The sequence below is a fragment of the Empidonax traillii genome, unplaced genomic scaffold (genome assembly GCF_003031625.1).
Source record: "Empidonax traillii isolate 1590-97213 ecotype Southwest subspecies unplaced genomic scaffold, ASM303162v1 scaffold746:size489142, whole genome shotgun sequence".
Lineage (NCBI taxonomy): Eukaryota > Metazoa > Chordata > Aves > Passeriformes > Tyrannidae > Empidonax > Empidonax traillii.
Window position 1 is genome coordinate 397,680 of NW_020955939.1, and position 23,400 is coordinate 421,079.

General features: G+C 42.7%; 1 protein-coding gene across 3 annotated transcripts; it reads right to left on the reverse strand.

Annotated features, from left to right (window-relative positions):
* Positions 1-140: 140 nt before the first annotated feature.
* OGT (O-linked N-acetylglucosamine (GlcNAc) transferase) lies at positions 141-23,050 on the reverse strand. Of its 3 annotated transcripts, XR_003573131.1 has the most exons (23): positions 22,871-22,990; positions 19,269-19,449; positions 18,105-18,348; positions 16,555-16,623; positions 13,376-13,492; positions 12,188-12,267; positions 10,581-10,776; positions 10,221-10,361; positions 9,880-9,980; positions 9,544-9,697; positions 9,338-9,439; positions 8,889-9,068; positions 8,243-8,401; positions 6,823-6,912; positions 6,462-6,587; positions 5,583-5,753; positions 5,352-5,468; positions 5,096-5,263; positions 3,282-3,403; positions 2,972-3,124; positions 2,050-2,302; positions 1,735-1,858; positions 141-1,177 (listed from the first exon to the last, which is right to left on the reverse strand). XR_003573131.1 is itself a non-coding variant. In XM_027900735.1 (22 exons), the coding sequence occupies exons 1-22, from the start codon at positions 22,905-22,907 to the stop codon at positions 1,003-1,005; spliced, it is 3,108 nt and encodes a 1,035-aa protein (XP_027756536.1). In that variant the 5' UTR covers positions 22,908-23,050; the 3' UTR covers positions 141-1,002. The 3 variants fall into 3 exon arrangements, 2 of the variants coding, with proteins under 2 accessions (XP_027756536.1, XP_027756535.1); XM_027900735.1 differs by lacking the exon at positions 3,282-3,403 and having other exon boundaries at positions 19,269-19,419; positions 22,871-23,050; XM_027900734.1 differs by lacking the exon at positions 3,282-3,403.
* Positions 23,051-23,400: the final 350 nt, after the last annotated feature.

Consider the following 23,400-nt stretch of genomic DNA (forward strand, 5'->3'; position numbering starts at 1 on the left):
CGGGCGGCACCGCCCGCCCCTCAGAGCGCCCCCCCCACACCACACAGACACGGCGACATCGCTCAAACTGGCAAACCAAAGCTTTATTTTTTTTTTATTATTTTTTTTAACTTCCTTTTTTTTTTTTTTTTTCCCGTTTGTTTGTTTAAAGTCTTTGCTACAGTACCTAGGACTGCACCCCTATACATAATTAACAATCATTCCTGAAAGATCTGTATTTGGCACCAGTTTGTGTTTAGCTCAAAACACTTGTGGGGAGGATTAATTTCAAATCAAATTTGGTTGGGTTGGTTGTTTTTTTTTTCTTCCAACAGAATAGGAGCTGCCATCATGAAGCCAATTAGCTGAGTTATTGGAGAAGCTTAAAAAAACAAAACAAAACAAAACAAAGTCCTTATCTTAACCAACACATTACAGAGAGCTCCAAAACAGAGGTCAAACATTAAAAGGCTGATATAGGCTCAAGTGGTTTATAAAACCTATAAAAAAAGACTACACCAGCACATATGCCCTTTCAGTCCACGCAGTTTAGAAATTAACACAGGGAGCAACTCGCTAGCTGGAAATCTTGTCATGGGAGAACCACAAATATACCAACAGGACTACCCAAAATCAAATGTTAAAATGCTCCAATTCCCAATCCACATAAAAGGAGAGAGCTTCGTAGGAAGATTAAGTCAATCCATGGTATCATAATTGGTTGGGCAGTTCAAAACTTCCCCCAGCAACCACTTTGTCACTCATACACACAGGCTCACATGTACACGGCTCAATCCCATTCAAATTCCTCATGGAATAAAACGATCCCAGGCTCTATTGAGTCTTTCCCTATCATGCAAGAAATAAGTCTGGCTGTGCTTTAATCACCATCATGTGTTACTTCAGCCACAGAGTACCAGGCGGATTAAGTAGAAATGCACAGTTTTTAGCTCGCTGTCTCTGCACAAGTGTCGGAGAGGCTCAGATCCTGGAGAATTCCGGGTGGGCACGGGCAGTCTCCCTTCATGCAGACTCACTGGCCTCCACTGGCTTGATCATGTGGTCAGGTTTGTTGCCTGCAGCGTAGTGATCCCACATCTGGAGGTAGAGCCGCTCCAGGTCCGTCGTGTACTGCTTCGTGTTGAACAAAGGGCTCGATATCCTCTGCTTCCACACTTTGCCACGGATTTTTTTCAGGCTGCAAAGAGTGAGAAAGCGGTCGTGGGAGGTTCCAAACACTACATAATACTGGTTTAGTTCTGCCATCTACTGTTTTCAGCTAACCCAGAACTGCCTGCACAACTGTTTCAGAAACAGCTGCTCCCCCACCGTTTCATCCCCTCATCATTTCTGACGCAGACCAGCACAACCACTTCAACTCACAAGAGCTGGGACATGAACTTGCTGCATTATCTCTACTGCAGAAATATTTTACAGCGTGATTTTAACTTGGAGTCAGTGACAAACTGCCTGATCTTCAATTTAAAAAGAATTAAAGGTGAACTGTATTGCACTTCTTAAAATTTTGCACATTTCTTCAGAGCGGGCAGCATTTTAACTCAACTGGGAGCGATGTTAAGTTACTGTAAAAGCTGAATTAAGTGCAAGACAAGACACCTCTAGTAGAGGACTGCCCAGCTACTTTAAACAGTAAAATATCTGCAGTATTAAAACTACTGCTGTCTCAGCACTGTGCCCAAACACAGTATTTTACAACCTTGATGTTACCACATTACGTAGCCCAAGTTTACTTACTATTCCAGGTCAGTTCCCAGTTTCACAGCAATGTCCTCATACTCCTGTCTACTCTTTGCAATGAGCTCCAGACAACCCAGGCAAGTGAGCTGTGAGGCAGCGACTCGTGAGGCAAGAGTCTCTCCTGAGCAGAAGAAAATAAAAGAGCAAATCAAACCCAACCAAAACAATCAGGAATAAGTTTATTAAGTAACATATTCCACACAATGAGTTGCTTTCCTTCTGCCTCCACTAAAGGCAAAGTTTGTTTGCTGTCATTAAAAAATTAACCAATATTCCAACCCACGTGTTCAGTGCAGGTCTCCTGCCTCTTACCTGGCATGGTGACCATTGGAGTGCCAGCCCAGAGCACGTCCATGCCCGTTGTGTGCCCGTTACAGAGCGGAGTGTCCAGGCAAACATCAGCCAACTGCCCTCTCCTCACGTGCTCTTCTTTGGGGGCAACAGGCGAGAAGATGATTCTGTTTTGGGCCAGACCCAAGTTTTGTGCGTACTGCTGAATATTGGGCTCTCCCACAGCTGGGAAACGCAGCAGCCACAGCACACTGTTTGGGACTCTTTTTAGGATCTGTAACAAAAATAAGCAGCAAATACAGGAAGCTCAGAGAGGAACATTTACTTTTCTGAACAAGGAATTACCACACACCCAACTGCAGTGGAAGACATAGTCATTCATTAATCTTCTGGGGTATAAGAGCAGGAATAAAACAGAGCATAATTTTTAATGGAATCACTAGGACTGCATTCCTAGTCCCACTGGAAGAGACAGCAACTCTGAGCAACAGTTCATAGGGCATTACTTGCAGTAAGTCTCAAAATTTATTATCTCATTTATTCATAGGCCAATGCTATGGAATATAAAAAAACATTACCCCCAAGTAACTCTCAGCAGTACACTGTAAGCTGGAACCTCTCAGCTCAGATCTATCAATCTACCAACTGCCGAGGCCAGTTATGACTTAATTGTAGAGACTAAGGAAGACCAAAATTATTACACAGTGGAGAACCAGCACGCTCAAGCTGTCCAAGACATAAGTTCTCACTGGCTATATGCACAGACCTCATTTGAAATAAATCTAAAAAATTCTATATTCTACTAGGCCCTGCAACAAAAGCACTGTAAGGATTCAAAACGGCTCAGGGTCAACATTTTCCACGGAAAAGTTTCTGGTAACCTGCCCAGAAGTGCTGTTCCAAAAGCCTGCCCTCAGACTGCATATCAGCCCCAGATACTCACATTAGCCCACATCTGTAAGGTGGAAGGATCGATCTTGTACAGCTGGTTGAAGTTGCAGTACACGACAGCATCCTCTGGCAGGCCGTACTGAGAGCGGGTGGTCACAATTATAGTCCGGGGAACTTCTTCACCAGTGGCTGCTTTGTTGTTGATCTAAAGGAATGAAAAACAGCTACTGAAACGCTGAACTCTGAGGAAACGAGAGCATTCCCTGTGGAATTGTCCTGAGACACTGCAACATTTGTTAGCATCATAAGTTACTGTAAGCATATCTTTGGGTTTATTATACAAAACAAAATTGTCTACTTACCCACAGCAAGAATTTAACTGGTTTGTGTACACGCTTGTGGATGCCACAATGTTGCAACCACCAAGGCAAAAAACACTGGGCATTTTCATGCCCTTCCTATATCTCCCCGAAATTCCAAGTAACTGGAATAATTGGAAAGAAGAATCATATAAAGAGGCATTACAAATGGAATCTACCCTCCTTAAGGTAACTTAATTTCTGTGAGACCAAAAATGAAATTAAAACTTAAAGACAGAATTAAAAAGCAAAGTTGGTTTTCGGTTTGTTTGGATTTTTGTGGTTTATTTTTGGGTGGGTTCTGTTTGGGGTTTTTTGGGGTGGTGGGTTTTGTTTTTTTTTTTTAAGATAAAAGACAACAGGCACAGAACAGATAGTCAAGACTAAAGATACAGACTCATATGCAACTGATGGACTGTAAGGAACTATCTGACAAGAAAATAATGAAAATGCTAAAAATTAGAGGCATTAACAACAGACTTTCAAGAAAGCACAGATCTTACAGCCTTCACAAAGAATAGGAATATGCTAATAAAAAACACTAGAGGATGAAGATGGGATAATCAAAATACCATGCAAGAGTCTTGAGGATTAGTAAAATGGAAGCGTGATTTTTAATTTTTTTTTTTTAATAATGACATGCAATGATGGCATCAAAACCAGATAAAAACATTGGTAGAGAAAGGGCAACACAGCTACTTGGAGCCTTTTTCTCTAAATACCTATTTTCCATATGTATGTATTTAAAATTTAGAGCAGTGGCAGTGCAGGCAGCCACTGATGACACACCTGATGGGAATGACAATGACTCACTGTCACTGACTCCATTAGGAGATGCACGTGATAACTTAGTTCAACAGAAGCTGGTAAAAGTGCTCAGCTCTTGTCCACCTATGCCAAAAAGCAGCTGACAGCAGCACAAAGAAGTGTTACATTAGTGTGACAATGACAGAAATCCTGTTGAAGAGTGCAGAGACAGAGCTTACAGTGTTTTGTTGCTGTGGTGGAGTGTTAGGACAAGAATTCTCTATGAGGACAACAACTTCAGAAATAAATGCCAATAAACTTCCTGACCAAACTAAGACATGACATATTATCAACTCAAAAGAAAGGCTCAGTTGGGAACAAAAGAACTCCAAAAGAAACCAAGGCAGGAGGTTATGGATAGAGCAGCAGTAATAAAAGGGCTCATAAAATGATGTCAAATGATGTCTCTCCTGAGAGACTAAACTGAGTAGCACACACAAGATAATGAGTTATGCCAGTGTCAGAACAGGGTATTTCTAAAAAGGGAGAACTGTTCTGCAATGGACCAAGTGTTAAACAATACCAGGAGCTGTCACTAAAATCCCATTAACTGTTAAGCACTGAGAGGTGGTGATGCAGTGCACGGTTCTGAAAAATGTAAGGAGATGAATAAATGTTGTTGAGATACAGTGGAATAACTCTGCCTCTATTCTGTTACTCATCAACTTTTTTTAAAAGGAAAAACACAACTGAAACCGAGTAAGAGGTCACAGATCCCTGCGGGCTGCAGGGCAAAAGGTAAATCTTGCCTTCAAACAACCAAGTGTCGTCTTTATGCAACATGAATGAATTTTTCTGGACTTTAGATACCTCTAGATACAATTCCTGTATCTCTGGGGGGGAAAGATCATCTTCCAGTACATCTGTGGCTTATAATGAGCTTTCTTCAACATGAGAACTAAACAAATCAACATGATAGAAGACACATTTGCTTGGAGGTCTTTCTTTCTTGTCATATTAAAACATATATAACATAAAATGCAAGAGAACAGTGTCTTGAAGTGCCTCACCTGAGTAGTTGCTAATCCATTACTGATGTTGAATCCATTGATAGTAATCTGGATTTGCCCACGATTAATCATCTCAATAACAGCTTCTGCAATGGTGTTCATGGGGATGACTGGCATGCTGAGGGCGGCATTGCCATCGGCATTTTCACAGCTGTCAGGACACTTCATCTACAACACATCACACAAGTGTCAGACTGCACACAGAAACGTGGGACTTCAGTCCCTAACACTGAACACAGACAGGAGCAGCTCTCACCTTAACGATTTTGACATCAGGGAGGCTGTCAAGGAAAGCCTTCAGGTCAATGCCATTCAAAACAATCCTGTTGTCATAAATATGACCATTGGACTTGAAATCAATGACTGCTTTTTTCTGTTAAAAAAAAAAAAGTATTTAAAAAAGTTAAATCCTCAAGCAGGTACCATATGAGAGCCATTTTATAAAGACAGTTGTGACAAATGGTTCTTGCCCCATCTTCCAACGTACCTTGAGATGGGGGAACATGTTGGCGTGGTCTCCAATGAAGAAAGTGTTTGGCATGTAAGCTAATTTCTCTGAATACTGCTCAGCCACCTCAACTGGGGAAGTTTCTTTATCTGTGATGATGTAATCCATGAACAATGCCCCACTGGTGCCAGGATACCCTAGCCACATTGCCTAAAAAACAAGCAAGCAAGGCTGCAGTTTCAGGTGCGTCGCGAAAATAAAGAAGTTTAAAAATCAGTGAATTTTAAGTTCCATTTTCCACCTGCAGATTCGAGTTCCTCCTTCTGCTTTGTCAACTGAGTATCAACCACTAACTCCAAACTTCAGAACAGTCCAAGGATGTTCTAAAATTGATCCCTCAAGCAAAAGCTGAAGGATCCAGAACACCGACCATCAGCAATTACAGCTCCTCTGAGCTGAGACAGTTCCTGGAATCTAGGCTGACTCCAATTCAGGTTATTCCCATTCTCCTTCCATAGGCATTTTAGAAAATCCTTACTCTATAAAAGGAACTCTGATTCTGATTTATGGTAACTAGAATTTCATTGAAGAGATTAAAACCCAACAACTCAATCAATTGCTTCAAATACCCTTTGTTTGTTTTCACTCCAGCAAGACAGGCAGTGGTACAGAAACATCCTATAATTAAGGAGTCCTCTCTCAGGACATTGTCAATTGTCCATAAAGCACACAGAAAAGCCCCAAACTGGTGTTCTTAAACGGAATGATAATATCTGTCTTGCATATTCTAAGCCCCAAGTCTCTCTTGCCTACTAACCAATATGAGCCTTCAACATGCATTCCATCCTACCAGAAAAAGAGCAACTCTTTGTGCTCAGGTGGTTTTTTTGGAGATACAGAGCCCTGTGATTTAGTTACCTGAATAGGTGCTGGTCTCAGGGCAAATAATTCATTTCGGGCTCCTTTGGTGTAGCCATTCATGTTAATGAGAATGTGGATCCCATCCTGATGGATGCGATCTGCTGCTTTGCCATTACATGGTATCTGAGGAATAAGCAAATACATAAATTTAAAGTTCTTTCTGTTTCCAGTCTTTCAGTAATAAATGTGGTTAGTCACCAGAGTACCAATGGAGAGATGTCAAGGCTTTAACACCAAAACATCGACAAATTCCACATCATCCTATTTCAAGAAATGATTGCAACTAAAAATCTCAGAAGTACAGGCTGATCTCTTTCTTCATTTAGAAGAATTTAAATTTACATCAAGAACAGCTCACCTGAGATAAGTCAATGAAATGATTTGCTTCAGCCATCACTTTTACACGGAAGTTTGTCCCATCATCAGGGCTCAGGGCATAACAGAACACCTAGAACAGGAGGCATCAAAAATTCAGCATCTGCAGCAACCTGCTCACAAAATAACTGTGCTATAAAACACACGGTATTGCAACTTCAAATTGTATCTAGTTTCATACAAATCATATTAATTTTGTGTGGCATTTGCCAGTTGAGAAAGAAGAATTTTTTTGACACACTTGAACCAGGGCCCAGTTTCACCTAGTTCTGCACCCTGCACAAACACACAGACATTGTTCTCAGCAGTACAAGGGAGAGTCATTTTAACACAGAGAAAGATTTGCATAAGCATTGAATTCTTTAAGAATGCCTTCTACAGGACACCTTTGAATGTTTAATTAGTCAGAATCATAATTATGACTCAGGTTGAACAGACAAGCCTTGTGGGGAAGGTTTTTAACAGTGACTAATTCTCCCAATTAACGAACTGCAACTGTATCTGAAAAACAGACAGTTGACAGATTATATGAAAGAGCATCTTCAACCAACCTAGGACAGACAGACAGAACAAACAGCAATATGCAAAGAACTCACCATGCAAGATAAAGCCATGGTCTTAGTAAAACAATACATAACTATTTAGTATTTTAATTAAGCTCTGTAGAGCTTTATAAACCTATAACATGAAAGACAGGCCTCTGTCTTGAGCTGACTCAAGGTTAAATGGGACATTCTCCCCCCACTTCTTGTATTCAGACCACTAATTTAATTCTTCCAGGAAAAACACCCACACAATTCAATCCTGTGGCCCTGTCACAAAAAAATTTCAGACTGAAGGTTTTATGACCAGAAAAAAGCAAGAAGGTAGGGGAAAAAAGTTCCATAACAGAACAAACAAAGAGATTAACAAAAACACTTTTGCAAGAAGAAAATACTTAAAACCCTTTACAAAAATAAGCAAATTTGTATGACTTGGAAAACAGGAGGCAATTTAGACAGTCATGTCTAAAAAACAGGCAATTTAGAAATGAGAAAAAACGGAGGCAATTTAGTCATGGGACAAACAACGTAACTGGAAATGAGTTCTATTTACAGACTCAATTCCTTAACACGACACCCACATAAATACAGACATGATTGTGTTCAGTTTTACTAAGCTGTATATTCTCCTTCTGCAGAAAGCATAGGGTGTCACTGTCCTTTGAAAAAGAGGTAACCAGACCAATCTGAAGTTCACATTTGTGACTCAGGTACCCTAGAGAAAAATGCACTTAAAAAACACAGCAGCAGAGTGAACAAAAACCAGGTGCAGAACTGTAAATTGAGCAATCAGGCAGCAGCACCTTGATGCCACTGACAGTCATATTTAAAGCTTTAAACCTGCCATTTGTGTTTTTTTACCTCGAATTTGTCTGGGTTATGCATGCCTGGAATGGACTGCATTAGGTGTGAGGTGGGATGGTTTCCAAAATCAGAGCTCACGTAGCCAATACGAAGTCGACCTTCACTGGCCTTCAAATCCTTGGGGTGCTCATATGGTGGCTTGTGAAGAACATTAATCTGGCAAGAAAACAAAGACAAATGGTTACAAACTCAGGAACCAAAACCAAAATCTGAAGAGAGGGACCAAAAAGCCCCTTTGAGTTTGCAGAATTAACTTCATTACACGAAGTCCTCCAAAGCAGAATCACAACAAATACTCAAGGACTGTCGTGCCTTGCCCCAAGAGCCCATCAAACACAAAAGCTCTTCACTGCAGGCAAGATCAGCTTCCAAGCACTGTGGATGCTGGAAATGAACAATCAATACTCTGACAGAGCTGCCTGAAACTGCTCTCAGGGAAGGGTAATTTATTCCCTCTGTTTTTCAAAAATGCCCCTCCTGTACTTTGGAAAACATGATGAGCAACACTTGGTCCCATCTCTTTACATGTCAGTGACTCAGAAAGCTCACAAGAGTTAATATTATGTTAGTATTTAATTTTGAGCAGGAACAGGCAAAGCCACAAAGCACTTCAATCACAATGGGCCTGTATAAAGCTTCCTACCTTGTCCAAACACAGATTTCCATGTCTCTCAGCAATAGCCTTCCTAAAACTGTGAGAAAGGGGATACAGCATGCTGTGATGTGGGTGGACAGAAGGCAGTCTGTTTTTCTCCAGTTGATCAGCTACAATGCTAACCAGCTTCTTCATCCTTTCATCATAATCTGTCCAGTCACAGACAATCTAAAAAAAAGGAAAAATTTAAAGAATATTAGGACTACAGCTTCCTTTTATCTGTATCAGATATTTCAGAGGTTGAGACTAATGTTTTGTCCAAAAATGGCAGTGAGAACTTCAGTAGTTACTGTTGAGAACTGTATAATCTTATCTTCTGATTTAAGACTTAAGTCTAACCCTTTTACATTTAAATTAGTAACTGATTCATGTGATCGAGCTCAGCATCTGCTGCAGAGGAATCCTAAGAATTACAGCCAAAGCCCCATCTCCCTCACCTGCAAACAGTGGGCCAGGTTGCAATAGGCATCTGGGAAATCAGGTTTCAGTTTCAGAGCGGTTCTGTAAGAGGCGATGGCTTCTGGTATATTCCCTGAATCCTGCAAACGCACAGAGATGAGTCAGCAGGTAAAAATATCCTCAGGGTAGCAACTCACAGGGCCCCACCACACTTTTCTAGGAGTGAATCATTCGCATGTGCTACCTTGTGAATCGAGGCCAGGTTGCTGTGGGCATCAGCAAAAGCTGGGTTTATCTGAATGGCACGGGTGTAGCACTGCAGAGCTCCCTGGACATCCTGCATCTCCTTCAGAGTGTTTCCCATGTTAGAATAAGCATCTGCAAACGTGGGGCTGATTCTGAGAAGTAAAAAATAATATGAACAAGAAAAGCTCCCTCTCCAACAAGGAACCATACCCAGACTTTTTGCTTTGCAGAGCAACCACTTGAATTAAACCATGCCACTGTAAGTCACTTTCTGTACAAATTTGGTGCACTTTCCTGTTAGGAATGGTTGGGACTATTACAGATATCCATTTACCTAATGGCCTCCTTGTAATGCATCAGAGCCTCCTGTAGCTTTCCCTGCTGTTGCAGGACACTTGCTAAGTTTGAATGTGCAGCAGCAAACTCTGGAAACACCTGCAATAAAAAGGTGACATTGTCTCTCAAACGCCACGAGCAGACCACAACAAAAACACTTGTCCAGTTATTACTCTTCTTCTTTATACACATATTTAATATATCTTCTCACATTTTTTTCTAACTCAGGTCTCCCAAGCAGGAATTCCTCTACTTAGGAGCGCAGAGGGATAAAACCCCGATGTCCTATCCCACATTCCCAGCTGGGGTTCCCCAGCTCTCCCTCACACGTGGCTTTACCTCGAGAGCCTTCCGATAGAGCCGGACGGCTTCCTCGATGTTGCCCTGCTCCCGTTTGATGTTTGCCAGGTTGTTGAGAGAGTCTGCGTGGGTGGGGCAAAGTCGAAGAGCTGTGTTGTAGCATTCTTCTGCTTCTACCACCTTCAAAAAAAGGCATGCAGTTACAATGGTAACACTTCTTCCAAGAGCCCTGTCTGTGAGATGTCACCATACAATCAAGGCTCAAGGTGAAGATTTCCTGAATTATTCTTCTTTCTAAGTAAATGAGGATAACACCCCACCTTAATAAAGCTGGTGACAGCAGGTGCCTAAAAAAAACCCCTTCACTGCGATTTTAGAAAGGAAGAAAGTGCTCCTTACACTGCCTTTCTCCTTCAAGGCATTGGCCAGGTTGCAGTAGGCATCAGGGAAGTGGGGCTGCAGCTCAATAGCCCTCCTGTAGGTGTCTATTGCCAGGTCTATCAGGCCCTGCTCGTAGTACACGCAGGCAAGGTTGCCGTGCACCACAGCGTGGTTGGGACTCAGACTCAAGGCTCGGAGATAAGCTGCTACAGCTCTGGAACAAACAGATAACAAAGGGAATGTCAACAGCCATCCACAGAGCAGAGAGTATATTAATTATACTGCCCTTGTTACAAAAACGACCTCCAGAAAAGCCCCCAACTTGAAGGGGTATTGATCGTTACCACACATATCCATCCTGTTAAGATGTTAATAAAAACACAGAGTACTGTCTGAATTAAAAGCTTGATCACGGGAAGAATGATCCTTTTTCACGGTATTTTCAAGCTAGGCTGAATTCTGTAATGATTAACAGACTAGAAGAAATGCCTGGTAAAACAGGAATGTCTTCCTCCAACTTGATGCTGCACAGTGAACAACGCAAGTCTTCAGGAAAACGAATTTTCATCTACTCCTTTTAAACATTCTTCATTACTAGGAAAAACTTTTCTTCTTTTGCTCCATTTTTTCCCAGTTTATTATTTGACTATGACAAGATAAACAGTATCATGTCTTTATTCGCTGCACTAACCTACCATGATTTACTGAGACTTCACACAACACTTTGTTTGAAGGTGAAATCTTTAATTATATGCTCCTATAGCACTACATAAATGGCTGAAGTATTCAAATTTCTAAGATAATTATAACAGTATATGTAGTAAGTAAATGCTCAAAAGGTGATGTAAAATCTCAAGTGAAGAAACACGCCCCTGTTTGGCCCATTAATTTGCGGTTACATCAGAAATCACTGAATGATTTAGGCTGCGTGCAATGCAACTAAACAGAATTAATCAGCCTGTTCCCTGCAAGCTCGTATTAAATTTGGGGCCACAAACCACAGCTACCAGAAATTATAAACCAATTAACAGATGCAATATGGCACATTGCATGTAAACAACACAGCCTGGATCCCTCTCCATAAACAGGAGACTGAAGTATCAGATTAGAGGTCTCAGAACAAGTCAGTTCAACAAGACAGCAGCAGTGCTGCAACCCAAGGCAGTAACACGATGCCAACACGTCACAAACACAGAATATTCAATCAGATGCTGAGCTGTATTCCAGCATTACAGTTTGTCTTACATAGTAGGGAAGTTTTGGAAGGGACACACTTGTAAATCGTGTCCTGAATCACATAATGAAAACAGAATTCAAGCATTCGTGCCTTTCTGGGACACCTTAACCCTCCCCAGCCTTAATTTCAAGGCTGAATCAGAAACTCTCACTTTTGACAACATACTAACTATAAAAAGCAACATGAAAGAATACATTCCACAGATTTTTTTGTATTTTTCTTCAATTCCAGTAGCCTGGTCTGTCTGCACTTCAAAGCCATTTGCTTGCTCAGCTTACAGCTGAAGTCTTTGCTACCCCTGTCTAAAGACACTTTACAGGAGGAACACGATCTGCATCTTGATACATCTGACAGGTTACTGAGAGAGCAACAGCACTGATCTGCTTACCTGTCAAATATCCTGGCCTCCTTCAGAACATTTCCCAGATTGATGTAAGCATCCAAAAAATTTGGGTCAAGTGTAACAGCCTGAAAATATTTTTCAAGTAACAGTTTTGAGCATTAACACAAGAACATCCTCTATGAAACTCAGTTGTTTGTTGTTGTTTTTTTTTTTTTTAATTTGATAAACACAATCTGTAAGCATCTAAGACTTCATCAATAACCTAGTAAGGAGGAAAAACTTATTCACACCATTTATCTACTGCAAAGTAAGACAGCATTTTAAAACTTTAGCAGTGCAGAAAAACAGAGACAAGTTTCACAAGAACAAGAGCAGATACATCATGTGTGCAGGGAAGATTCTGCACCCCTTTAACTAAAACATTTTCACTCCCTTCAAAACTATAAAATGCAATAAAAGCACTTAAGAACTGATGAAGTTACCAAAGCTGCAGTACAAAGTTACAGGTATCTGTAACAAGCCCGACTTGTACAGTCTGATGGGAACTATTAATTCCACATTAAAACACTTCATCATCTATCATGAACAGATCCAAAAAAAATAAAAACCCTGAGCAGCTAAAATTTTTTTGTCAATCTTAAGTCATAAATATCAGGAAATAACTGTTGCCACATCTTAAATTCAATTTTAGGGGACTTCAGAAACTTAAGAGATCAGTACAAAATGAATTAATAGGCCAATTAGATATTAACTGGAAGGTATCAGACAACTAGTTAATGACATCAACCTAGAAAAATCTGAATCAACAGTGGTGAAAAATAACCCTGGAGCAGAGGAATTCATGTGCCACTTAAACTGTTCTCAGTTACTCAAAGGACAGTAATACTTGAAACAAAAATGATAAAAGTGATTTTAAGCTCCAAGTTGTTTCTTCCTCTCACACATGAAACATGCAAAACATTATTACCATCACATCAGATTTTTAAAAAAATTAATCTAGGAAAGGACTGAAAATTTAATTTTCTCATATTTGACGTGTGTGAAGTCCCAGGGCAGTTCTAAATGTATTTCTCTGGTAGCATATAGGGAATTTGAAACATCAACAAGTAAAAAAAACGAGTTAACACAGGGTGTTAACCAACAGTTCTCCAAAATGCATTTATTATCTGCAAGCAGAGAACTACATGTACATTAAAACCCAGCAGAGAAGCTGAGACGCGCCCAGGTAGTTACCTTTTCAAAGTGATGAATCGCAAGCCAAATTTCTCCTTGGGCATTGAAAACACAGCCAAGATTACTCCAAGCCACTGCAAAGTTTGGTTGAGTCTCAATTGCTTTTAAGTAACAGGCCTTGGAATAGTTAAAGAAGAGAGATACAAGGGAAGGGGAATATTTGTAAAAAAAAAGAAAAAAAAAATGAGAGAAAACAATTGTTAGTATGCCTTCTCTAACCAGCCAAAAGTGACCCTGCAGTATAGGCTAGCTTGCGCCAAAACTAATGCGCTGCAAACTGTTGTTGATCCTGCGCCAGCGCAAACCAAAACCCAGGTGCAAGCCCACCATTTTTCAGTTATGCTGAGAACAAAAGAAACGTTCCTTCAGGCACCAGGTCGCCACAGAAATCGCCTCGGCGATAATTCCAGCGGTTCACCGGGAACATCTGCCGCCTTGAAGCGCGTAAAAAAATAAAAAAAAAAAATTACCAAGTAAAAAAAACCACCAAAGCTCGGGAGCAAAATTGTGAAATAGGACAGAAATTACTCTGGGGGGAAAAAAAAAAAATCAGAAAAAAAAAATACTAAAAAAGGTAGAGGCACTCCACAGTTTTAAGTGTTGACACTCCCGACCCATGTCTTGTTTCCCGGTTTCTCCGGATGCATTTTTAGTCACCTGCAGCTTCCAAACCTCAAATGACAGGATTGCATGAAGGTTTAGGTCCCTGTAATGCAAGCGCAAGAAATCGCTGCGCATCCTACCCAGCACGGCGCCACGCTATCGCTGCGAACTGCTTGGCTCTAGTGGTGGCCCCAAGGTGCAGTGAACGGCCAGCCGGAACCATTAATCTCCCAGGCAGGCCCACACAAAACACTCTGCTCGTTAAAATTTGGCGTCTGCGCTCCTTAAAAAAAAACGCGTCAGAACCCAATTCCATCCAAAAGGCCGCAGCCTGGAGCTCGGGCGGCCGCCCGATCCGAGATTAATCATCCAGCCAACCGTTCACGGGGGCTGTAATCGCACGCAATGCGCGTTACCGCTGCGCAGCCTTTGCGCTACTGCAGGATCACAGCGCATCATCAGAAGAGCAGAACGCTGCAATCCAAACAAAGAAGAAAAAAGGAAAAAAATGAACAACCAGAAGAGTTAGAAGCTTTTTTTTTTTTTTTTTTTTTTTAACTATTAACTATCTCCAATTATTTCTTTAAAAAATATTTTAATTTACTTTTACTTTATTTCTTTGATAGAATTTGTGGCTAATAGTATAAAATATTCTTACATTACTTGCTCGTAATTAAATATTTTAAGCTGTTTCTGAAGCCACAAGACAGAAGATTCAGGCATGGAGGCAAATGGTTTTGCTGTGGCAGTTACAAACCCGTTACCATATTTCTCATCATGTGACTTTTCGGTGCGTTCCTTGCTGGAAGAGGAGGAGGAGGTGTGTGTCTGCCCTAGATCCAGGCCTCGAGCTCCCTTCAGCGAGGCACCTTACGCATGGAATAGGAGGTTTCACCCACCTGAAACCTTCTAAATACAATATCAGTGGTGAAAAACCAAAAACAAGAGAGAAAATAAAACAAGATCATTAGTAAGAGTTCAACAAAGCAATTGCATTTTTTTGGATATGTCTTAACACATGGGAATGAGGATAATCTGTCTGTAACAAGGGAGACATGCAGAAGGGAGAGGGTTAATCGGGCAATTGCATACAGCAGGGACTTTTTTTTTTTTTTTTGGAAGAAAGGCTCTGAAATATCTACAAAGAAATTAAATTTTAGTTCAAACTGTAAGGAATCTGCTGGCTTGATCTTTCAAATGGACTGATAACCAAAGAAACACGTTGCAATTTACTCGAGATGTTTTTCCTCGTTTATTAAAGTTCTCACAAAACGGAATGTAACACTTTCAAACTAGGGTGTCTCCAGAGCTCTGAAACAAAGAAGTCAGCAACCTAAGGCAGGCGCAGTGTCTTGGCCTATACCAGTCACACTAAAGCTGCAGTGAAGTGCAATTCATGTTAGCTGTCCGCTTGGTGGGCCGAGAACCAAGTGTCTCAAAGACTGTTCAAATCCGACTGCTGCTACACCAATGGTTTCAACCTGGATCCGACCGAATCAATCCGGCTGCCCTAGGGACGGTTCACGCATCCAAGTTGTTCAGAGGAATCAAAGCAATATTGAACTTTGAGCCTGCGCTCCCCGTTACCCCAGCGAGGTGCCCCCCCCTCCCCCCAGGCGGTGCTGCAGCCAAACAGACAGCTACGCTGTTCATACACTCCACTTCTGAGCATGCGCGTGGGGCTTGGAGTGACCGACGTGGAGCCCAGAGGGGTTCTGATTTCTCCACACTCCTCACCCCGGCAGCGCGGACGCGTAAGGTGGCTTGTAACAAGACAAATTTCTTTCTGCGATCCGAATTTCAACGTGCCGAGGAATTTTCAAAAAACTCAATCTCGGGTGTTCGAATTCTCAAGTTTAGGAAACGCACGACTGCTAGAAGCCACCTTTCCACTACAGCAAGTTTTCTTTTGATCAGTTCATTTACCAAACAAACCAGCTTTGTCCTTCCGATTTCTTTATTTTGGGGGAGGGGAGAGGGAAGACATGAAGAAAAGATATTGGGGGGTGGGGGTAGGGGGGTGGTGTGTGTCGCATACTGCAGCTATTGATTATTTACTAGCCTTTCTTCCACTATCGAGGGAAGGGAAAAGTTAAAAGAATAAAAAAATCTTTAAAAGCCAATATTACAAGGTAACATTTGGATAAGTTTCTTCTCCACTTACAAGCCACAAAGGACTTTAGAAGAGCAGCATTTTCAATAGCACCTGCATCGTACAGGGGTCTGGAGCTAACCACAGGCTCTCTGCTTGGCACCAGCAGGCAAGCCTCAGATCTGAAGGATTGTTACTTATTTCCAGATGAAAGCATGATGGAGCCCCTGCCCAATACTTCAGAATGGTATCAGATAGTCTAGTTCAGCAGCAAGGCTTGGTAATTTTCCATTTCTTGACTTAAACCAACTTTTTAAACATGGACATGCCATATCTTGCCCTGCAACTACTCTGGGGTGTTTCAGTGCCTTCAGTTCTCAGCAGTTTCTCGGACTGTCTGTAGATCAACGCAGCTTTGAAGATTTGGTGCAAAGTTCAAGTGTTCAAAACACTGACGTTTACATGTATTCTACCCAACACCTACCTTGGCTTCTTCCAAGCGACCCAGGGCTTTGAGCAGGTTCCCCAGGTCACTACGAACACAGTACAAGTCCTGAAAAAAATCAAAGTCCCACATTCAGTTTCAGGACTTCACAGGGAACTTGCTAAGGAATGACCCAGTCCACTACAGCTTATTTTCAATTCTTAATAAATACATCACAAATGTGAATTGTTTTTCAAACGGCACACAATCTGACTGAATTTAGTACTGTAAAAATAAAGAATTAAAAAAGTAATCTCTCATACAAATCCTCTTTACACAGAAACAAAAAAGAAAACTATAAACAAACGCTCCCCCCAGCAGATTAAGTCCTTCTGCCGTATGTATTTACAGTCTCTTTTTTTCCTCCCCAAGCCATGACTTTAAAGCTCAACTCTTAAGATACACCATTACTGTTATGGCTTTTAAATAGATATATGAAGTGATTTTCCTTTCTGTATCCCTAAAGCAGTTTTTTCTCTGTGTTTTGCCCACTAATCCATCCATTCTCAACAGCTCTGCCACATGTTCTTGTTCTTTCATTTGTCTGAAATGAAAGCACAGGCTGTAATTGCATTATCTAGCAGTAAAGACCACAGAGAATGGAGACATTTTGTCAACATTGACAAAACAATTTTCTAACCTAAACAAAACTCAACTCTTGTAAAAAATCCACCATCTCACGTTATTTTAACCAGTGCATGAAATCGACTGGTCACACCATTTAGCATAATAAGGTAGACAAGTTCAGGTAAGGAAAAGAACACAGAGAAATAAGATTCTGAGCCTTTGCTGGACTGGGTTTGCATTTGCTTTTCCTCAGGGAAAATGACAGATGCACACCAGACCCATGCTGCATTTTTTAAGTACTTTTTGTCAAGATGTATGACAGAACAGCAAGCAGATACCTTCGACATGCTGAGAACTATAAAACCTTAATGGGAGCCCTGCCAAATGAGCAGAGGAAAGTAGTCCAGCACAACTTAACTAAAAACGTCAATTTGAAACAGTTACAACCAAAAATCCCAACACCAGATCAATCCTATAGGAGTCACTTACAGACAGATACTCAGTTTCAGCCAGTGAAACTTAAAAAGGATGCTTCTGTAAACCAGTCCACAATCAAAATCTAACACAGGAGATTCTCATCACCATGAAATCTCTGACTCTGGGCTAAAGTAATACCTGACAATTTTTCAAGATCTCACATTCATATCTGAGCATTAGTTGTCTCACTGTAATACCACCTTAAAGCACGCAAAGCTGAATATGAGGCCACTCCCTGAAACTTCTGACTTGAGAAAAAACAATTTCCTTGCTTTTCTGTTCTCTGAACAATACAGGTAAGTGTACAACAGCAGCCCTTACTGCAATACAAAACTCTCTGTGACAGCAGCCTTTCAAAGACCCTTAAGAAAAGTATCAATTAAATCACTGAGTTCATGGTGTACAGACTGGAAGGGTTATCATTTGTTCATTCTTCGAGAGCTGCTATTTTTGTGTCCTGGGACAGCAGTAAAAGATGGACTTGTATAGAATAAAGCATTACTTACAGGGTTGTACTGAAGGGCAGACACGTAGGCCTGTACTGCTCCTTCCATATCACCTGCAGCTACCAGTGCAGCAGCCAGATTGATATATCCATCAATGAAGTCTGGTTTGAGGCGCAGGGCGTGTCTGTAATGCTCAATGGCCTCCTGCAGCTGTCCACGCTCCTTGTACACATTGCCCAGGTTCGAATACGCTTCGGCCAACAGCGGGTTCTGTTTAATTGCCAAAGTGCTGAAGTGAGCAGACCTGGAGAAAATGAGGCAAGTTAGCAAAAAAAACCAAAAAAACACCCAAACCATAAAACAAACAAAAAAACCAAACAAACTCACCCTTGACATTCAGTGTTTTGTCTGTTTATCTAGTTAATCTAATGAACATTCCTGCTTAAGCAAGCCAAACACTCAGCCAACAAACCTGGACTTACAGTGCTGTCTTGTATGTTTATGCTCCCAGTTAAACTCTCATCTCCCTGGTTCCCATTTTAGATTTGACTGAACAAGGACAGCTCTCACTGACAGTCAGAGGGGTTCAAGTTGCTTCACCAAACCTGAGCTTAACACACTTGGAGAAAACACTACAGGAATCTTCTGAAGTCTCTTACAACAGATTTATGCTTTAAGCAACGTTCCCCTTGATACTCTTTTGAAGAAGCAGGGCACAGTTTACATGCACAATGCTGTTGTATCCTCACCCATTTCATTTTCCCACATCTGAGCTGTCATTACAGCATTGTATAAAACAGATCTAGCCAAAAATTCTTACTTCCTTCACCAGCAAACATGAACTTACAGCTAGAGCAAGTCAAGTTCAAAATGCTGGAGGTGCAGAAAGCAAGATCAGGAATGGGAAAGCAGGAAGAATATGGGGACAACTTTCAGATCACAAAACTCCTTTACTAACCATGTTGGTTTGCAACTTAAAAAACAAACAAACAAACAAACAAACAAAGCCCCAAACAAAATCTGAACTACAAACTTATACTGCAGGTGGAATGAACATTCAATCCTGCCAGCACACACAAGTGTGGCTGATGCCCTGATGTTCACAGGTACAACATTAAAATCATATGAGAATCCTGGCAAGGTCTGCTGTTTGTTATAAAAGCTGGCGAGTCCAACTTGTGTTTCTCTCTTACCATAACAAAACTGGGACAGGAAGAGCCCTACCTGTCCAGTCGGCGGCACTGGAAGTGAATGGATGAGAGTAGCAGAAGCACCCCGGTGTTATCAGGCTCCTGCCTCCAGAGCTGCATGCAGTGCCTCTCTGCTGCTTCAAAGTCTCCTGCCTGATACTCACGATGAGCCAACTCCGCTAACCCTTGGAAGGAAAGCATACGTTTCGTTGGTTCTGGAGAGTCACCAAAACATTTAGAGGGGGAAAACAAAAAGTTAGATGATGGGAACAAAACAAAAGCAAAAAAAAAAAACCAAAACAAAACAATGAAAAAATGTACACAAATGAAGGATGAAAATGTTTGAAATTATATAAAATACATGGCAGGTGACAGTTGGAGCTCCCAAGTCTTCATGCATATATTCCCTTTTACCAGGGAATTTCTAAAATTATCTGTACAGGTGCATGGCTCTGTCAGCTAATAATTCACAGACTGTAACGTCTGTGAATAAATATCTGTAAGTCAACCTTTTCCTTAATTCTGAAATACATTTAAAGAGACTCCTGTCATGATATTTTGGTTCTTTGGTACTCTGGTTCCTAACAGTGGAAGTGCTGCTACCAGAACAATGATTCTCACTCCCCCCCAAGACTGCAAATCCTATGCTTTGCAACGTTAAAAATAAGTTCTAACAACTTAATAGGGAAATGAAGGACAGGAAACAAAGACTTCAAAGGACTTAACAAAACAGTTGTGATGTAAGTACTGAAAGCCCTAAAAAAAAGAAAAAGGGGGGGGGGGAGGAAGTGGCTACCATTCCTTGAATCCTCCATACTCCTACACTTTCTCTAAGGAGTCAAATCCCTTCAAAGGGGAAAAAAACGGCCTTGGAACAATATCTGATGAGAGACAAACACACACTTCAATGATTATGCAACTGGCCTACAGGAGGAACCATTAAACAGGCAGGGTACAGGAAAGGAGTTACTGCTCCTGGAGGCTTAGCTGGAACAGGAGTGACAAAATGCTTTTAGTATTTAATGCCCAACTGTGGAGAACAAAATACTTAAATAAAACACCACCTGTTTTACACAGAACAACCTTAAGTGTGAAAAGTTAATTATTTCTTACAGAGTAAGATTTTTCATTAAAATACAGACAAGTGCAGCTTGGGAAAAAAACATAACCATTCATCCTAGAAAGAACAGTTGGCCTTCCAATTCAACTATTTACACCAACAGCTCTCACTATTAAAAGGTTTGATTACTGCAAGTATCTCTCATTTTCCCTCCCCAAGCCTGGCATATTCAGTACTTTGCAGTCACTGAATTCCCTTCATGAAGCACTTCCCACCTGGACCTACTGAGTTTTAAAATTCTGAATTTAAATGAGACATATAAATCTTTCCATTGTCTCTGTCAGTGGTAAATTGGAACTAGCAAAGCCACTCACTTAAGACACTTGACAAATTAGTGACCAAGTATCTTCATGCAGATTAGATTCCTGTTTTCTAGGAATCTATCAGAACAGTTTCCAAACCCTGAATAAGGGCAAAGTGGACTCCAGTGTCTGGTTAAACCTGATGGCAAAGAGATACAACTTTTATTCACCATGAGAACGTTGAATCATGGTTGCAAACCACACCATTTCTAAATGGTGCTGACAATAATAACGATACTGGAGCACCAACAGACTGTTCCTCATTCTGTCCTGCTGCTGTTACCAGGCTCGGCCCCTCTGGCACTGAGTGTATTTTCAAGTTCTGCTCGATGGCACAAACACAGGGAAACCGGATAAGAGGAGGAAAAGCATATCTCATGAACTTAATAATTTCCTCTTAAAATACATTTCTATTGTGTCATCAAATTTCAAAGCTAAAAGCAAACAAACAAACAAAACCAACCACCACCAAAAGTTTACACTCCGAAACTCATGACCACTTGGAAACAAGTTTCCAACCATTACCTAAATGCTACATTTTTCCTACTTTAAGCAAGTGAAAGTCAAACTAAAGTTGTAGCTCCCAGGGTAGGAAAGCAGGTGGTGCAGAAATATTGTACTTAACACCTTGGAATGAGAGCTGCTAACAAAAGCAACAAAGCCAGAGAAACACTAACATGTTCTTTCATTCATCATCTGCCTCTATTTACAAAAACCCCACAGACAGAGCAAACTCGGTGTAAAATTGCCGGTAATCTACCCCCAAGGGAGGGTGTTAAGAACAATCCTCAAGTCCACTGAAAAGCAGGAAGGTTAACAGGCACACCACAAAGTTCCGAAAGAGCTCAACTTTTAACAGAGGCTGGAAGCAAAGCTATGCAATGCAAAGTACCCGTAACACAGCCCATCAACGGATGCTCAGTGAAACAATTCCTAAAGAAAAGAACCGCATCGAAAAAGAGTCACAGCCAGGAAAACCCCTGATGGGAGTCCTGCATAAATGAATGTCTGTACCTGGGCTAACTCGTGCTGCGTGCTTCGACTGTGACCTTGGAAAAGTCTAGCACATGCTGCGACAATGACCTTCCCTGAGGCTTCCAGAGAACACAAGCAAAACAAAAACCTGCACACAACCACCACAAACACACCTAAGGCCATTTCCCCTCGGAGAAACACGGTCCTAAACACTTGCCGCATCCTCTTGCTCAAGCTTAGGTTTAGATGCAATCCAGGTCCCCAAGGAGCAGTGTCACCTCCCCGCGGGAGGCGGTGAGGATGAGCACAGGGCTCTCCCCCACGTGTCGCTCACACCTGCACAGATCCAGGCTACCTAAGGATGCTGCAGCCTCGCTGACCAGACACACACAGTCCTGGCTAAAGAGCAGCAAAACACCGTATTGCAGCATCTTCTCATGTCACTGCCATCTTCACAGCCCTATCTCTGCACTGGATCCCGTCTCTTTTCTCCAGAAATCCTCCTTTCCCCAGACATCGTTTCAGCTTTCCATACTCCTCCTCCTGTCTGGTTACAGAAAGCCCCAAAAATCTGGGGGATGAAGTTGTGTTGTCCTTTCAGCCTTTCAGTAAGCATAACATTTCTTTTTCTTGGTGTACAAACTCAGATTCCTCCTCTTCTCCGTCCCTCAAGTTCTACATCTGTAAACTAAATTTAGGGCAGGATCCCTCATAGCTTCAACACGCTATCTCATGGTTCAGGAATCATAGAATCACAGAACGTGACTGGCTTGGAAGTGACCTTAAAACATCATCTCGCTCCAATTCCACTGCCGTGGGCAAGGATCAGTGGACCTTCCACTAGATCAGGCTGCTGAGGAAACTCCCGCTTGAGCGCAGCGAGCGATTCTGAAGAACCCATCACACATTTTGGGTCAGGCTTTCTACCCTGCTTCGCCCTCTAACGCAGTCACCTGATGGTGTGATATAAATACAACACCTCCCCGGCAGCTCCCCGCGCCGCCCCGGCAGTGGCTCCCGGGCTGCCCACGGGCAGCGCCCACCGCGGGCCGCGCTCGGGCCCCTCCGCCCGGGGCACCCGCATGGACCCGCACAAAGGCGGTGGTGGAACAGCCACGGCCTCGCCGCTTCTGGAAAGTTCCGCCGGGCGAGCGGGGAGCGGCCCCGGGGGCGAGGGCACGGCCCGGCCATGGCTGCCCGTCCGCGCGGAGGGGGTGGGGGCGAGGCATCCCACGGTACCTGTGCTGTCCGCCACGTTCCCCACGGAGGTCGCCATCGGGACGGGGGCCGGCGGGGCTGTGGCGGCGGCAGAAGGAGAGCTCGGGCGGGCCGAGCTGCCCGCGGTCGCGGCGCGCTGAGGCGGCGGACCCGAAATGGCGGCGGCGGCGGTGCCGAATGGCCGCGGCCGGGACTATCTCCGGGCCAAATAGTCCGGGCGGCGCCGGGGCGGAGCGGCCGGGAGGCGCAGCGGAGGGATCGATGGAGCTGTGTGCAGCCAGCACGGGTATCCCTCCGCGCGGAGCGCTGCGCCAAAGGCGGCGGGACTGCGCGTGCGCCGCCGCCACCCCCCTCAGGCAGCGGCACCGCCACACGTGGGCCCGGACACCGGGACCGGAGCCCTGAGGGGACACCGGGGACCACCGAGGCATCACAGCCCCCCAGGACACCACAGTTTACGGGGGACAGCGGAGCCCATGGGGACACCAGGGGTTATGCGGGCATCAGAGGTTAAAAGGCACACCAGAGGTTACGGGGACACCGGAGCCCAC